Source organism: Anopheles gambiae, chromosome 2 (genome assembly GCF_943734735.2).
Source record: "Anopheles gambiae chromosome 2, idAnoGambNW_F1_1, whole genome shotgun sequence".
Lineage (NCBI taxonomy): Eukaryota > Metazoa > Arthropoda > Insecta > Diptera > Culicidae > Anopheles > Anopheles gambiae.
Window position 1 is genome coordinate 33,205,368 of NC_064601.1, and position 18,191 is coordinate 33,223,558.

General features: G+C 46.6%; 2 protein-coding genes across 5 annotated transcripts in view; both read right to left on the reverse strand.

The window, feature by feature from the left end:
- Positions 1-764: 764 nt before the first annotated feature.
- LOC1273835 (protein unc-13 homolog 4B) overlaps positions 765-18,191 on the reverse strand; it is a 34,068-nt gene continuing 16,641 nt past the window's right edge. For 2 of the 4 annotated variants that reach the window (XM_061651611.1, XM_061651610.1), the window contains exons 5-13: positions 8,303-8,570; positions 5,114-5,454; positions 3,989-4,196; positions 3,108-3,925; positions 2,530-3,043; positions 1,921-2,454; positions 1,399-1,847; positions 1,123-1,316; positions 765-1,020 (exon numbers count right to left, since the gene is read on the reverse strand). In XM_061651611.1, coding sequence (XP_061507595.1) covers positions 929-1,020; positions 1,123-1,316; positions 1,399-1,847; positions 1,921-2,454; positions 2,530-3,043; positions 3,108-3,925; positions 3,989-4,196; positions 5,114-5,454; positions 8,303-8,570 — 3,418 coding nt within the window. In that variant the 3' untranslated portion in view covers positions 765-928. Of the gene's footprint in view, positions 1,021-1,122; positions 1,317-1,398; positions 1,848-1,920; positions 2,455-2,529; positions 3,044-3,107; positions 3,926-3,988; positions 4,197-5,113; positions 5,455-5,534; positions 7,133-8,302; positions 8,571-11,946; positions 12,084-18,191 lie in introns of those variants that run through there. The other 2 variants (XM_003436365.2, XM_312855.6) reach the window with 2 other exon arrangements.
- LOC1273834 (succinate-semialdehyde dehydrogenase [NADP(+)] GabD) lies at positions 8,713-11,948 on the reverse strand. Its single transcript, XM_312856.5, has 2 exons — positions 10,277-11,948; positions 8,713-10,180 (listed from the first exon to the last, which is right to left on the reverse strand). The coding sequence occupies exons 1-2, from the start codon at positions 10,610-10,612 to the stop codon at positions 8,945-8,947; spliced, it is 1,572 nt and encodes a 523-aa protein (XP_312856.5). The 5' UTR covers positions 10,613-11,948; the 3' UTR covers positions 8,713-8,944.

Sequence of the window (18,191 nt, forward strand, 5' to 3'; positions counted from 1 at the left end):
ATAATTAATTGAGTGGCTAAAACCATACCATACTAGCAAAATTACGCAAAAATTAGTTATATTTAGCCTGGAAATCACGAGATTCGACTTACGCGGAAATTCGAGATACGCGGTATTTTGCGGCCGTTTTAGGTCCCCATTAACCGTGTATCTCGGGGACCGCCTGTATTAAAAAATTTAAAAAAAAATTTGTCCCACAATTTGCAGACTGTTTCTCAAAATTTTATGCATCATCAGAAATACAGCAATGAAATTCCAATGTAATTCATGGGAACTATTTAAGATTATGAAGAAAGCAATAATTAAATCGTACCAGAGATTGAAAACATATGGTTTAAAAAGAAATCGGAAAACATCAAATAAGTGTGAAACAACCACGTAATCTTGGGAAACCCTGTACATTAAATGGACATATGTAATGGAAATGCCATATGGATATGATGGGTATTTCCATATATACCGTTGAGACATTGCAGTTTGTAATAGTGAATTTCAGGCTACTATGTGATCTCACGCTGAAGATCTTATTGGAATCTCCCATCAATCGGTGTTACTATCGTCCAATTCCATCTCCTTCGATCACGCGAATGTTCAGAATACTTCGAGCGATTTCAATAGTGTAAGCTCGATGTCAATTGAAGTCACGTATTAAACAAAACGATCTAGAAACAAGAACCAAAGGAATATCCATCCTTGTAATTGTCAATCAATCACGATCATAGTCATCATGAGTATTGGTCAGAAATGTGTAATGCATTACCTTATACATCAAAAAAAGGTTCCAACAGAACACTACCACAGTTATATTTTCTTTGTTCTTCATCATTTCGAAACTATTACGTCAACAATTATAAATACGTGTTACAGCCCGCCTTCATTTCAGCGTAGGCCGTTCTCCAATCTTCGAGCTCCCAGACCAAATGCTTCTTTACTGGCCCATCTTCTGCTTTAGCTTCTTGATAAACTCTTTGGCCTGTTTATCACCCTGCCGATATTCAAGCGCTCGCAGGCAGTCGATATCTACGGAACAGTTGTGAAGGAAAAAAGGAAATGTGATGTAATGAAGCCTTCTTTCATAGAGGAAGATCAAGCTTGTTAATGCTCCTCTGCCCGTGATCTTACCCATCTTTTGTGGTCGCGTTAAGATGAGATGCTTCTGTTCGATTTTCCCCGCATCGCCCGATATGTCCGCTATGTCATTAAAGCTTAGATAACACTCGGCCAGATATTGGTTGGACATGCCGAACAGATCCTTATCCTTGATGCTGAACATGATCAGTGCGTTCGGAATGGCGCGCTGCTCGGGAGTAAAGGTTCTAACAGGAGGTAACAAAAGAATTTGTTGATTTTGACCAAAACTTTACAACCTCCTGAAACGGATCGAAACAACCAACTTACATCACAAACTTCTCATCGTACAGTGGGAACAGCGTTTTGCTCTGACACTGCGTTTTCGGCTTGGCCACGCCGACGAACCGTTCCTCGGGCAGGAAGTGGACGCGCACGAACGGATCGCAGGACCCGTTGCCGTCCATCGGCTTCAGATTGCGCGCGTTCACAATCTCCAGCTCGAGCACGTTCTCCTTGAAGAAGCACTGAACCGTAAGCATACCGTAGCCGGTGGCCGACGCATCGCTCTGGTTCTGCTCCTCTAGCCTATCTAAGTAATACTGATGGATGAGATCGGTCGTTTCGTACCCGTGCAGCTGCAGCAGGCGCTCGATGTGCGCGAGCGTCTCCTTGTCGGCGGCCGTTTCGGACTCTCGGTTTTCCGCCGTCTTGAAGTTAGCCACCATCAGGTGCAGCGTGTCGCGCAGGTTGGCAAAGAAGGAAGGGGGCCGTCGTTTCTGTTGTGCAAAAGAATTGGGCATTAGAATGGTTGGCAATGGTCAGCTCCAAAACCGAGCAGACTGCACTTACATCCAAGTTACTCTGGATGAGGTCGTACAGGATCGTCGTCAGCTCTGCCCAGATTGCGTCCAGTACGCGCTCGAAGTTGATCTCATTCAGCTCCGCGTTCAGCACGCTCAGCGATTCCTCCATGTACATCATCAGCCGATCGAGCGAGTTCGAGTCTTGCTGCAGCAGTTCCGCACCCTCCACGAGGAAGCGTCGCATTGCCGGAGCCATCTTGCGTGCCAGTTTCTCCACGAGATCGAGAATCTTGTTCTTTTCCGTATCGATCGCGTTATCCAGCACGGCTCGGAGCGTTTCCTTGCAACGATCCGCCTCGATGCTGCTCTGCACATCGCCCAACTTAGCCAGTATGTCATCTACGCCCAGCTCCGTCGCAAACGGCTTCAGACTCTGTCGGATGTAGTCGATGTTGTTGATGGCGAGGCACCACTCGCTCGTTACTTCAAACTTTTTCTCGTACACGTTCTCCACCACGCCGAGGTTTTCAACGCGCGCCGACATCCGATCGGCGTAAAACACACAGCAGCGACAGATGTCCTGGGAAGGAAGAATTTGTAAGCAGCACATCAAATAATCGTCCGTCACTTAATTCAGCCAACAAACGACACTTACATCCACAATTTTCGCCACAAATATGTACGCTCCCTCCACGTCGGGCCAGGCGAGTTGCTGCCAGAAGATTTTGATCTGATAGAAGATCGCCAGCGTATCGACGGCCGAGGACGAGTATTTCACCGTCTCGTCCACCGGCTGCAGCTTGTCCAGCTCGATCGCCTTATGGATGCGCATCAGCGCCTTGTACACCGCAATGTCCAGCCAGTGGGTGACGCCGGTCGTGAACCAGCGATGGTACTCGTCGATCGCGAAGTTACTCTCGCCCGGGCTGAGTGCCGTGCCGAGCGTGCAGAAGCGCTTCAGCACCAGGTACAGCTCGAACAGCGTCGTGCCCATGTTGATGTCCTCGTACTCGATGAACCCACTGTCACCGCCCCGGTGCGATGACGTCTCGGGCAGGTCGATGCGCTTCAGCTTGCGGCAGATATCCTCCACCGTCGGTTTGATCAGCTCCGCCAGCTTCAACTCGTACGTAATGTACAGCTCCTTGGTGTATGGGAAATGCATAATTCTGAAAAGCAAACAAATGGCCGTTAGTACTTTTCGTCTCAATTCTCCAGCATTCCTGCACCTACTCTTGAAATGTTTTGTCATAGTATTCGATGGATTTCTGTATGTCCGACCGGACAAGCTGAATGATTTTGATTAAATTCTGCAGCCGATCCTCGTCGGTGCCGGTCTGCAGAAAGTGCCCTTCCTTGATGCCGCCAAACCAATCCTCCGCCCCGGACACGACCGCACTGGCCAGCGCCTCGCGAATGTCCCAGTTCGGTTCGGTATCGTTTGACCGCCGGATCCATCCGTACATCTGCACCGGGAACAGATCCGTCCCTTCGGGCGGCTCCAGCAGCGCAACCTTCGCAATAATGTTCAGCACACTGTTCAGCGTCTTCAGCAGCAGCTTGTCGCCCGTATTCTTCTTGCGCAGCTTCCGGACGGCGGAAAAGCAGGACGGTAGCAGCTTCTTTGTCGCCTCCCAGAAGCTCTTCTGCTCCTCCTCCGATACGGCCAGCGTCTGTATCGGGCGGACCAGCTTCTCCAGCAGCGTGTCGAACAGCACAAACGACAGCGGATGGTCCTGGTGAATCGCCGCAAAGACGGACCACTGGATGAAGGCTTCCGTGGTGGAGGAGAGCCCACTCTGGGCGGAGTGTTGCGTCAGCACCGCCTCGCCCTGGATCGTGAACTTGCCCGACCACCAGTACGGCGTGACCTTGGACGATTCCAGCTCGTGCAGCAGCAGAATGCGCAACAGATGGCGATGCTCCTGGGCCGCTACCTGGCTGTTTTTCTCCGAGCTAAAGTTCAGTCTTATCCGGATCGTACCCTGGCGGCGCAGCTTGTTCTTCTTGTCCAGATTGTACCACATCAGCATGCCCGAGGCTGGAATTGACTATGAACGAGAGAGGCCGAGTGTAAATAATGCAACGGATATCACTGCACTATTATGCCCTACCTTCAACGGGATGCTGGTACGACCGATCAGTTCATTGTCGTGCTTGCCAGTTGATGCGGTCTGCGCAATCTCCTTCATCAGCTTGCGCAGTCCACGCACGCCCTTGACTTCGAACAGTTTGTTCATTTTCTCCTTCACCGTTTCGGCGGGATCAAAGTCCCACACCTCCACGATCAGATTGGCATCGTTTGCGTCCTCAGCAATTGGCCTGCGGGGAAGCGGATAAAGGAAAATCTTAGGATTAGTACAAGTATTGGGTAAATCTGATTCAGATTCATGAATTTGAATGAATCTTTGAAATGATTCAATGAATCTCAAAGATTCATGAATCTTAAAATATTCTTGAATTGAACCAAAGATTGATGAATCTCAAAAGACTCATTAATCTCGAAAGATTCATATCTCAAGGGATTCATGAATGAAGATGAGATTCATACATCTCCAAAAATTCATAGAGCTTGAGCTTCTCATTATTCTTCTTTTGGAAGCAACAACCTACATGGTCATGCTAGCCTATACAGGCTTTCGGAACTTCTTGGCAAGTCCACGCAGCCGGATAGTTTGTTTTGCTACGGCGAGACGATTTAAGATGTTGGGGATGTTGTTTGGTGAGATCGCACAAATTAACTATATTGCAAATCATACATCTCTAAGATTCATGAATCTCTGGAGATATATGAATTTTAAAGGATTTATTAAATCCTTGGAGATTCATTATTCTTTACAGATTCATGAATCTTTAAAGAGTCGATTCGAGATTCTAATCACTCATCACTGAAGATTCTCACACATTAAGATCTGCATACTTTAATAATACACTTATAATTTGATCTTTACTACAAGTCTTGTTTCAATAAGAATTCCGTCTACTCGGATAGAAAATCTACATTCCACTTTTCCATCGACTCAAACTTGCTGTAAGATGATGCTCTCTTGTTGCACACCTTTGCAATGCCATTTCACTCGCCCTGACCCGCTTAATTCCGATGCCAACGGAGCGACCTTAAGCAGAGCAGTGCTAGTAGTGAGCGTAACGTTTGGCGGACTTAATAATTTTCCAACGCAAGACAAATACGAATGGGAAAAACAGAAAAGATCACCAGCAAAAGATGCTCGATTACTTACAGCGAGAAGTGTTCCTCCCACACCGGGTTGAGCGTGCCCGCCTTTACCGAGGTGTTGTAGCGATGGTTCGGATTGGACGCGATGTACATCGTGACGAACGGGTCGGACAGACCGTTCGAATCTTTCGGCTCCAGATCCTTCGCCTCGACGATCTCGACGTTTAGCCGGAGCTGGGGCGCTTCCTTGTCGCGCGCTATCTGCAGTATCTCGTTGTGCTTCTCGTCCGACATCTTGAACGCTTCCTGTATGTAGGGAAAAAGGACGTCCACGTTGAGCTCCTCATCGTCGCAACCGATGTTGTGGATGTTCTCGAACAGGATCTCCTCGTACAGCTCCTCGATCTGGCCGGGGGGAAAAGGCGGGAAATTTGTTACACAAGGAGATAAACTAATGCACTAAATAAAAACCCTAAACACATTACGGTCATCGAATGGACGATCAGGCTGGCTTGCTGTTCGATCTCTTCCTTCCGCACACCCCGGAACGGATGGTACGGCAATCGACCGGGCCGGTTGGCCGTGGTCGTGCCGTACGGGTTCTCCGAAGCCCGCCGGGCAGTGGTGGACCCGTAGTCACGCTCCTGCTGCCGATGGACGGCCGGTTTTTCGCGTCGATCGAGCGAACGGAACGATTTCGTCAAGCGCAGTGTACCGAACTTGATGTTGAACTTTTTGTTACCACTTAAACCGCCTCCGTGAAGGAGCCGCGGCAACGAGTAAGTGCTCATGGCGGGAAGTTAATTTCTTTGGCGTGTTTCTTCTAGCCGTCGTAGGTAGTTAGGGGAAAACGGGAAATAGTATCGTGCAAACTATCTGCCACACAACCGATCGATTACATAAAATGCTCCAAATTCGTTTGGTTTCTACTTCACACTCAACAAGACACAACCATTTTCGTTGACCTCTAGCTTATCGATCAACGATCGTACGGGTTTTTCGAATTTCTAACTAAACCCGAGCGGCTATGTAACGTGTAATAAATTCAATTAAAACATTCCATCACACACACACACATACACATCTCACGCACGTTTCTGGGGTGATTTTGAAAAACGCTACACCTTGCAATATTCTGTTTCGGTGGGTGGAATATAGGAGAATCCGCACACTTCAGCGTTAGCACATCCGTTTTGTCGGTGTGGTTTTTTGATGGTTGTGTTGCACAGACACACACACTCTAGCGAACCGTTCCCAAACCAGCCGGGGACCGCGAAATTTGAGTATTTTATTTTTACCTTCCCTCTATTCTACACCGCGAGCACAAGGCGCGAAATGATTCGTTCTATTTTCATAACACCCATGCAAGAACAAAAACGCCGATACCGATTGAACCGGGCGGGCGTGATCATTTCCACCCCTTTTTTTGCACTAAGAAGATCCAGCCATTAGCCTCTCAAACTTTTGCGCTTAGAGTAAGCGATTGAGCTAAGCCTTTTTGTGGTACTAATTCGAAAAAAACGGGTTCGTTGCTTCAATCACTTTCCACTGATAGCGCTACAATTAACGTTACATATAAACTAAACTCGAACTCTTGCGATCTCTTGTTTCACTGCTTCGACTGGGATGTTGCTGCTGCTGATGCTGCTGCAACTGAACACGCGAAACCGTTGATCCTGTTTACATTTGCACGGTCACAGCAGCGAACGAACTAAAGCTAAATTAAATCGTCTACCCTCGTCAAACACTCGCTGGCCGCGCGCTGGTGCTGGCGCAAGAAGGAACGGAAGCAATGGTCACGCTTTGCGGCGACCCCTTCCGCCTGCTTCCGTGCCGGGTGAGGATGCACACTCTGTCGCGAAAATCCTCGTGCTCCGTTAGGAAGCTATAGGAACATAGCTTAGGGAAGGAGCGCGCGCGGTGAAAAACATACTCAACCGGGTGTAAACCGGGCCAGTAGGTACGGTCGCGGCAAGGGAAAATACGCACGAGCGAAGAAAAATACAGTCGCGTTCGTGTAAAGTTCGACGTTTGCAGTTCTTTGAACTAAAGTTTTCGTTTGAACTATTTTGAACTATTCCGATAGTACATTTAAATTGTGAGTATTTTGAGCGACTTTAATGTAATTTATTCGCTGAAGATTTAACTTCTAGGATCTTTCAAGAGATACGATAACACCTTTGTTGAGCTTTTAGTTGTCCGTGACTGTCCGCACACGCACATTTCCGAACGGATGCGATTCGATTCGTCATTGACGAAGATATAAATAAGCCAAGCTGACCTGCGCGGAAATATCCCCTGTCTAATGGTACGGTCGCGCGCGGCTCCATCAGCTAGTTACCCCGTGCACATCAACCGCTGGCGACGAATCCTGCCAAGAGCGGTGATTTGGAACATTGGCCCCGCCAAAAAAAAAAAAAACCCTGCCAAACCCAGGCTGGCTTATGTTGGAGTAGGTTAGGTACGGCTGGCTAGCTGTAGAGAGTCTGCAAAGGAGCGGCACCCTCAACGGGATACACAACGAATAGTTTGGTCGTTCGATACGCTTTACGATCGATTTGTTTGCTTTCTAAACATTGGAGTTGGCCTGAAAGATCGATCAATAATCTCTTTCTTGGCGAATGGTTTATTTGTGGTACCGACGGTCATTAAAGCAGGATTGTAAATAAATAGTTATTGCGCAAGCAAGTGATTAAATCAACCTCATTTGTTGTATCTCATGCGTGGGATATACATTATTAAAGTTTTGAGACCTGCTAAACAAATGGTTTCGACTAATAAGTTTTGAGGTGTGAACATAAACCGGGTGCTTTCAGCCTAAGAACGTCTAGCATATGCGTGTGTATGCTTAACGAGCGTTCTATTATTACCAGCATAGTGCATAATTAATCTTCAGCTGAACTTGAAACTAGTTGACCGATCCCCAAACACGTCATTTCGGCATGCTCACTGCGCGAGACCTTGTGAAAATATCAAGGCAACTTCGGCGTAGCTGCTGCGCCCTGCAATCTCTACCGAAACGGGCGGCGGCGCTATCTAACTCGCTAGACAGAGCACGTGCTCGTATTTTTAGCACGGCCAACGGCCAGTCCAACCTGTACCTAACCTCACCGAAGCGAACACGGTACACAAACTTTAGTTAATATCTCGAACGCAACATGCCGTCGCCGTTCGTCCATTCGATGTCCATTCATACGCTCTCTCGCTTTCTGCTGTAACGAGCTTTCGTGCATATATGTATATCTATACTTACATTCCACCCGAACACATCCTCGATAAATTCTGCCTGCTTTTCCTGCTGGTCTTCGGAGTCGCTTTCGTCCAGCAGCGTTTCGGTGCCGCTGTCTTCCGCTTCCGCGACCGGTGGCAGCGTCGTTGGGTCGGCGCCCGATTCGGCTTCCGCCTCGTTCTCGTCCGGGAACGGTTCCAGTCGGGCGCGGACGCTTTCATCGTTTTGGATGGACTTTTGGCGCAGGATCGAGCCAAACTTCTCGAAGAAACTACCATCGAGATCTTGAATGCTGGGGATGGGAAATGGACAAAATCGATGAGTTTTCAGAATTAATTTAATTAAGTAAACTTTAACAAAAAAATGTTACAATACACTTTCTCAACCTATCTCCAATGCAACAAAGCCTCAAGGCTCTACACAGGCTGTGCGCATACTCTTCATTAGATGTGATTTATTGATTAAACAGTTTCGTTTACATATACAGTTATAACTTAATGCCTAATGCATTGGTATTTTCTTGTCCAAGCAAATGGAAGACGTACAATGGAGTTGCATGTTTCAGTGTGCGCAAGTTATGCATATAATGCTGCGGAATTATTCATTGCGTTGCAGATGACTAGTAGCACCTACCGTGCCTATTGCCTTATTATTAGCACACCCAGCTTACTGGAGATTGCCATAGCACAGATATTTTATGTAGACGTATTCATCGATGCCGTGGCGCGAGCCTTCGCGTCCAATTCCCGACTCCTTTATGCCGCCGAATGCAGCCTCCGTCGCCGAGATGAGTCCCTCGTTGATGCCGATCATGCCCGTCTCGAGCTGGCGCGCCACCCGGAACACCTGGTTCAGATCGTTCGAGAAGAAATAGCCGGCCAGTCCGCGCCGCGTACCGTTAGCGATGGCCAGTGCTTCGGCTTCCGTCTTGAACCGTACCACCGACACGACCGGACCGAACACTTCCTCGTTGTACAGCAGCATGTTGTCGCGCAGATCCGTCACGACCGTTGGCTCGTAGTAGAGCGGACCCAGCTCGGGCAGTGTTTTGCCACCCGTGTGCACTTTGGCACCCTTGTCCTTCGCATCCTGCACGAACTGGTCCACCTTCTTCAGCTGGGCCTGATTGATGAGCGGACCAATCTGCACGCCATCCCGACTGCCATCGCCGATCGCCAGCTTGCGAATGCGCTCGATCAGCTTCGCCACGAACTCATCGTGCACCTCGTCCTGTATCAGGAACCGGTTCGCCGAAATGCACGTCTGGCCGCAGTTCCGGAACTTGGAGTTCATGGCCCCGGTCAGTGCTTTCTCCATGTCGGCCGACTTAAACACGATGAACGGTGCATTGCCGCCCAGCTCGAGCCCGATGCGCTTTACCCCGTCCGCGCACTGCCGGTACAGCAGCTTGCCGACCTCGGTCGAGCCGGTAAACGAAATGGCCGCCACCTTATCGCTACCGCACAGCAGCTGCCCAATTTCGGCCGCGTGCGTTCGGCTGCTCGTTATCACGTTGATAACACCCTTCGGAAAGCCGGCCTCCTCAGCGAGCCGAGCCAACGCCAGCGCGGTCAGTGGCGTGTCTTCGGCCGGCTTTATAACCACCGTACAGCCCGCCGCAATGGCCGCGGCCGCTTTGCGCGTGATCATGGCGTGCGGGAAGTTCCAGGGCGTAATCAGGCCCGCCACACCGACCGGATTGCGCGTCATCATAATCTGCCGATTGGCGACCGGCGATGGGACGATCTCGCCGTAGATGCGGCGAGCCTCCTCCGCGAACCATTCGACGAACGAGTTACCGTACGCGACCTCCCCGAGCGATTCCACCAGCGGTTTGCCCGACTCGGCCGTCATGATGCTGGCAATCTCCTGCCGGTTCTTCTCCATCAGTGCGTGCCAGTTCTGAAACGGAGCAGGGAGGGAAAAACCAACTCTTATATCACGACTGACCGGAGGGTGCGCTTAATTGAAGTTAATACCCTTCAATTGGTAGCAAACCTTCAACAGGGCGGCCCGCTCCTTGGCGGTGCTGTTATGCCATCGCGGCTCGTAGAACGCGTCGTACGCTGCATCGATGGCCAGCTGCACGTCATCCCGGGCCATGTCCGGTACCGCTCCCAGCACCGCACCGTTGGCAGGGTTCTGCACGTCGAAGGTGGCGCCCGACCGGGCCCCAATCCAGCTGCCATTGACGTACGCCTGGCTCTGCCTCAGCGGATTGCTATGCATTGTTCGCGTTGTGCAAGCCGTCACAGTGTTGAAACTCAAACGCAATCCGGATCGACCGTAGTACCACTTGCCCGTGGAGCGCAGGAGCAAAACTGAACGAATCATTTTCACGACACGGTGACGATGTTGGATCGCGTTTGATGTTCGCGTTTAATCGCAAGCGTTATCTAACGACTATTATTTGGCGAACCGATAGTGAGAACAAAGTATGCCAATATTGACCGTTTGATTGATTAGAAGCACGAACGGCGGGATGTCGTGCCCGAGATTCTTCTCGACTGTGAGCCGCCCTACACACACGCTCCCACTTGCAGCAACGAACCAAAACCAAAACAAATCCTCCGCAGTGCGAGCATTGACAGCTCTCGCCGGATGGGTTTAGAGTGCAGAGTTGAAAAGTCGAGAAGGACGACATTCAAACGAAAATACGTTGCAAGCAGAAACGCGACTTTTCTTATAAGACGAATGCAGTATTTTCAAATAGGACAAACTTACATTAGGAATGGAATATGGTGGCTCATTTAAAACTGCTACATACTTTAGTATAATTAATTACCTCTAAATCACCACATATTAGATCGTGATTGAATAGCGCGAACTCGCCACAGTATCGTGCATCGTGATAAAGCAGACCCATTATGATTAGTAGATAGGAGCGTATGTTATTTCACGCTTTTATCTTGATCAACAGCACCGTACAGAATGTCCACCACATTGCAGCGTGGCAAGGGACATGTGACACACAAATACAACCTGCAGCGATTGTTACGTACGACGTATCAGGTTATCATCTGATCTCGCCGTTGAACTTGAGGCTGGTGGGCGAAACAGTTTGAAACGATCAAACTCCACCGGTACACATGTGAGCACACCGGTACGGCACACACACATAAACACATTACGGAAATGATCAATTTACTTGGTATTTATCATATTCGTTTTCTTTTTTCTTCTTGAAATTGGAATCGAAAAACGGCTCGAGGAAATAGAAATATGATCGTTAGTAACTAAAGGCATAAAGGCGCATATGATGTAACATGCCTCCATGGGTTGAAAGATTAAAAACGTGTAAAAACAAACAAACTGAGCACGGCGCATGCCTTTTGCAAGCAAAACGGATGACACATACTGGCGCCCGAAGTCTAAACATTCTGTCAGAACATCGATTTCGTTCCATGAACTAGCGAGGAATGAGCTGTTTTGTGTAAAAGCTGGCTGCTTCTTTCAGTGCACTTTCCGTTAGTATTATTGGCAAATGTTGTTTCACGACTTTCCAGTTTTTTTGTTTCACATTTAAAATGAGCACTCAATTTTCACACCGCAACAGAATGCGTCCCATTTGCATGGAATTTCCTTTTGGGTGGTGAATTTACACTATTGTGCTAATGTGCGAAGGGAAAAAAATACAGTTAACACGTTCCGGGTGCTCTTATACGTACATGGACTGATGCTCGGTCGGTGGTTTCTGCTTTTGCTCCTGAATCTTGTCGTAGAAACCTTTCCACATCGCTTCCTCGTCCATCTTGATGCTGCCAAGGATCGATGCACACTGAGGACAGCAAAACGGGAGGGAGTTTGAAACTGCGGCACGTTAGATTCACTACTAGCAGGCACTGTTCTTGCTAGAGGCGCACGCTGTTGCACAAACGCACCAAGCAAACGGGGGGGAGCTACACACTAGGGCACTGTTTTCGATCTGTTTGAATTTATCAAATCATTAGAGATGTTGGTGGGTTGTACGAGTATGTTTTCTACTGTTGTTTGCATTGAACGTTTCCGACAATATTTCGTACGTTATTATTATGAACTTGAACAACATTAACTGTTTGAATTATACCGCGGATTTTTTTTCTTTTAAGATCGCTTTAATTAACGCGCTAGAGTTCGAACTATTGAATCTTTCAACATACATTGTGTACACAATAAATCATTTCCCATTATAAGACCGACCGGTACGCTTAGGAATGTGTATGCCCTATAGAAAACATCGCAACGCTTAGTGCGCCGCCACAATCGCTCGGCACAGAGACGTTGATTACAATTTTAAATTGGCAATACTATTTAACCGGAAAGCGACTAGGAAGTAAACCTGCCTCAACTTGTCCGCTGGCATTAAGCTGAGTCCAAGCCCCTGAGTGGCTTTATATGAACATCATGCGTACTGTTAACGCCTTTTTCGTTGGACTTGCGTACGGCAATAGGCATGTACGCAACAAAGCTTCCGAGGGCGACAAGTGAAGTGTCTGAAGCCGTCAAACACATCTAGAAATAATTTGTAACGGTTAGGTTAGCATGGGTTAGCGGTTAGCAAATAAAACTTCAACTCAATATTTATATATTCAATATTTGATGATGATTTTAAGCGCCAACGTTTGCGTACACCTCTCTTTCCTGCGTGTCTATGCCGCCCAAGGTCTCCACCAAATCCGATGATTAAGATGCGAGAAGTGATCTCCATTGGATACTGAGTGGGGGGGGGGGGGGGGGCGCTTACTAAGAGCCAGGGTTTACTCATAACCAAACAATGCGCCACTATAAATTGTTGGGGGCTTAGTAATACTTTACCAACCGGCACCGAGCAAGAGCGTAATCGCTAGCAAGGGTGATGTCACTTGGGTATCTGAGAGAATACCCAAACCAACATCCCACTGCACAATGGTTGGCCTTATAGGGAGGTAGACAACTAGAAAGAGAACTAAAAAAAACACGTTTCCTCATCTAAATTATCTTCCGTTGGGCCAACCTGCACTGAGGTGTGTTCGGGGAGAGACTGCACAACAACAAAAAAGTGGGCACGAGACAAACAAGGGCACGGTCAGCGCAACACAATCAGAACGGTTTCCATTAGCACTTTGCCGGTTGACGTGCAATTCTAAAGCGTAACAACAGATAGAGAACAATACACGCAACAGTGCAGAACAAAAATGTGAAAAAAGCGATAATGAGAAACAGTGAATATTCTATAAATTGTATACAACGCTAGGCTTTCTGTTGTGTCGGTTCTGTACGACTTAACAACATGCCCGTCATGGGTTCAAACCCCGAATGGACCGTGCCCCCATTTGTAGGACTGACTATCCTGCTATGTGTAATCAGTAAGTCACTGAAACCCAATCCCACTAGTGATACAGGGCAAACCTTAATCGACAACAGCTGTTGTACCAAAGAAGAAGAAGAAGAAGAATATGAAGAAGTCTTACTATAAACATATCAAACAAACCACTGCACTGCATCTATCATGCTGGTGCTTCGTAGGAAAACCGTTCCATCCTGACCTTGGTTTAAAAGTCGTATCGTCAAGCGAATGCCGGCCGCAAAACATGGGCTTGATAAACTGTTGCCGGTACGGTTCGCTAGCTACGCGATGCCCCTTACTTTTGCGCTTGGACAGTCAACACAGCACGGGCGGTGCAATAGGGACGGCTGGTTGTCGATCAGACTCGGGAGAGACAACAGCATCCATTGATGAAGCACATTGCAATCCGCCTTACCGGATGAGAAGGGTCAGGAAAGGGACGACGACCCACTTAAACAAGATCCGTTTGGAGTGGGATCACTGTAAGATCATTGAGTGCGCTGATCACACACTGATCGATGTGTTCCAGATGACGGAAACATGTACATGATGAGTAAGTTTGCTGCAAATTTGAAGTACCACTTACTGACATTCTGATGTCATTCGCTATGCACTAATGCACTAAGTTCTCTATTTCAGAAGCCCACTAGTACTCGTTATACTAAACATTTGAAATATTAATAGATTTTTAGCTTTAGTTCTGGTAGGAAGTGTCTCTCTGAGTATGTCTGCATTTAACGAAATAAACGAAAAACTATTCAACTGTTTGGGAAACGATATCAGAATATACACAACAATTTCTACCCAATCTTAAATTTCACATATAAGCTTTGCTCTCCAAAGCGAAACGTATAGAAATATTGTCGGAAACGTATTTTGCTTCAAAGCGTTTGTTTATGGCCATTTCGGCTGCCTTCCAGCCAACGCAAAACCGGCTTTAAGCGAACGGAACCGAAGGAAATAAAATCACATTTCAACGCCTGCGCAACGCGCCATCGTCGAAAATTCAAGATTTTGTCTTCACACTTGTTGGTTCCCACCCGGTTCGCGCTGCACCATTCGCCAAAAATGTTGACGAAGCTCAACGCTGACGTAAGCAGCACTGCACGATCGGCAATGGATGCTGTCCTATATATTTTTTTGTTTGCTACTGCTTGACACACATACACTTTTTTGTGGCTTTCACCAGTCACTTTAATCGGTTGTTTAAGAACTGTTTAACACTAACAGGCAAGGTGATCTTCAGGAGGTGATTCGTCGTTCGTTGTTGAAAAATCCCCTCCTCGCAGGGGTGAGCATCAACAAAGTTCACTCGGGGCGCACATTCACGTAGTGCATTGCTCACCTTACACGTAGACGCGAATTTTCGGGTAAACGGTTCACGCAAACACTCAACCACGATCACAATTTGACGAAAAACAGACACTCGACGGGGGGAGCAAACGATCAACAATTCTAGACAGGGCAGGCGCAACGAACCAACCAACCAGTCAGCTGCTCACTCAACCGCTCTGTCGGATGCAACAACATCTACTGAATGTGACGCCGATCGCAACGCCCGTCCGGAAGGTTGTTTAGCGACGTCGGCGTTCTCCTCACACACACACAGCCATCCCCGGCCGTTGGAAACCGGGTAGTAGTAGACGTGATTGTGATGTGTTTCGCTCGCTGGCACCCCGGGGAGAAAAAAACCCTCCGCGACACGATCACGAAGGAAACAGACGGCCACGATCGCGTAGGGTTCAGTGGGGATGCCCCATCGCATCCAAGGGTTGTGTGTGCGTGTGTAGTAAACGGAGTGTAATGCGCGTGTGTAATGTTTAATTCAATTGTTTCGCTTTCGGCTAGCGATCATAGGGTTTGTTTTGTTTACAAACGAACCGCAACCGATCGCACCTAATGCCCAGGTGACGCAGTTAGAGCTGTCACAGCGATCGTTTGAAAATGGTTAGACGCCGTTCCAATGCAGAATTCGTAGTTCGGGCAATTATTTACCAAAACCTTTTGAATTTAAACATTCTCTCAACCTGCACCTGCATACGATATCGTCCACTGCAACGGTAATAAAGGAACAACATAGAGCCGCGCCAGCGTGTCTAATGCGCCGATGGCGGCATCATTTCAATTACCTAAATTATCTTTCCTACCCGACTGGAGTTACCTGAAGTGAATTGTAAAAATGGTTGTCTTTTGAACTTAAAACACCAAAAAAACTCACTTCATTCGCCTCACGAGGCCATGCTTCGCAAACACACCTATACTCACATCTGAGGTACGCCGGTTACGAAAGGGCCTGAGAGAAACAATCACGTATAGGGCGGGCGAGACCTTTGTTGAGCTGCGTGTTAGGAAAGGTAAATTTTTGGAGGCTATTTTTCTCACATGAACGCCGCACGCCGCGTTCCATGCGCTAAAGGGTCGGACAGTGCGCCACAAAAGGCAAACCGCTGATCGCTCGCAGGAAGCTTCGGACGAGCTTTGAAACCCTCGATCAGAATCAATGCTTGCGCTTCGACACGCGGGTTGTTGCTTATTATGGGTAATAGGGCTCATTGGCTTGGTGAAACAACACCATTTAAAAAGGATAACGGATAACGGATAAAACAGCATGACATTGATATTGTCTTATAAGCAATAGCAACCACTTCCGTTACGCTGTAGCATTTTTGAGCTTTTGTAAAGGATTCGTTCCTCATTTTAAATAAATTCCTGCTTTAATTCAATATATATTCCTACCTTTACGACATCTTGATTCATTTTTGTCCTTGATTAAAAATAAAAAATTAAAAACCTCTCAAACTCATTTCGAATTATAATTAAAAATTGTTATGTTTTCGTACTCTATACGTCCAGGTGTATGATTAACAATTAATTTATCTTTGAAAAAAAAAGAAATTTTAAACAATGATCATAAAACTATCATACGTTCCAAATAAACAAAAGTTTTAAAGAAACAAAGTTTAGCTGAGTGTCTTTCTTATAGGATTTCTATTATTATAACACTTATGATTCCATCATGTCGTATTGGAATTTAACTTGGACAAACTGAGTTTCATAATGAATTTGTGAATTAATTCATATTTAAATTGCTGAATAAACGAATGTGGTCCATTTAATAATTAACATAAAACAGACCTTGGAGTGGAGATCTGATCTTGAAAATATCACATCAAATGCTATCAAAGAGACGAATGAGGCCAATGTATTCGATGTTTCTGCTAAAAAAGAAATAATAATAATAAAAATAAATAAAATAAAATGAAATGCGATCATATTTCCTTCAACCATTCCCACGTCATCGATCGAAGGGTTAATCTGAAAGCTTTTACTTGTAGATGTGAAGCCGCACTAGCGCAACTCCAAACGCAACCCACGTCACAGCCAACCTGTGCGGATTGCCGGCAAGGTCGTGTACCTGCGGTTGCCCAACGTAAGCAGAGGGAAATCCATGCGGAAACTACAACGCCAACCTGACCATACCAGCCGGTGTTGCATGTTGCGTGTGAATGTGGTAGTGATCGCGAATTGAGGGAGGAGGGAGAAACTACAACAAGTGAGGCAGTGACGGCGCTCGCGCTGTTTGCACGCTTAGTGACGTCACGAAACATGCTTAGCTCGTACAGTATGTTGTCGATGTTGAGTGGATGATTTGCTTTGTGGTATATTTTTTTGGATACTAACATTTTCCACTTCAAATTCATATAAATCTGCTCAAGAGCTGACATTAATCTATATGTAAGCAACCAACAAAAAATGCAATAAATTTCGCCTTTAAGTTTAATGATTTTGGATCAAATTTACGAAATGATTTCTATAATAAGAATATGATGCATATAAACTTTTTCACTTGATCGCTTGATCGCGTTGTTAGAGCCTGCTAACTGTACAAGTGTGCAGCACATTTCCTCACACGTACGAAGCAACATATGATTAGCTTTCTTTACGCATAAATATAACAAATAAAACTGAAAACATAAATGAACCAAATGTTTACATTTACGATCATCTTACTTTCGATTTTAAGCTTCCCTCACTCACAAGACACCACTTTACCCCCGCACTGGCCTATGTTGTAGAGTTCGGATTTGAATTTACCAACAATTACCGATTGGCAACAACACGAACATGGTGCGATTGCTGTGTTTGTGTTAAAAAACGTCTTCAAACGTAAACAAAGAGATCCACCCAGACGGTAAGCTATCGGATTCGTTTTCAGGCTAGGCTAACTTTTCGCCAGAAGACGTTCCAATTTTTCGAGGTCACATGAAAGATGCACATGGTTAGCGTTGAAAGTCTATAATTGGATGTGTTGCTGTTACTGTTGTTGTGGTTGATTCGCCATTTTTTAAAGCGATCATCAACACGCTATAAGAATGTTTCGAACGTACGGACACAGTTCAAGATATGAGACAGACATTCATGGCGTTGATTCATTGTTGCTACTAGGTGAAATGTAATGCTATAAATTCCACAAACTTCTTTCTCTCCCAGTTTCTGCATTCCGATGTGCAAGAGCAACCAATTCTACAGCAAAATAGTATTCGAAGAGATTTAGTGATGATATTAATACATTAGAATTCGTTGTAGAACGTTTAGCCAAAGATGAAC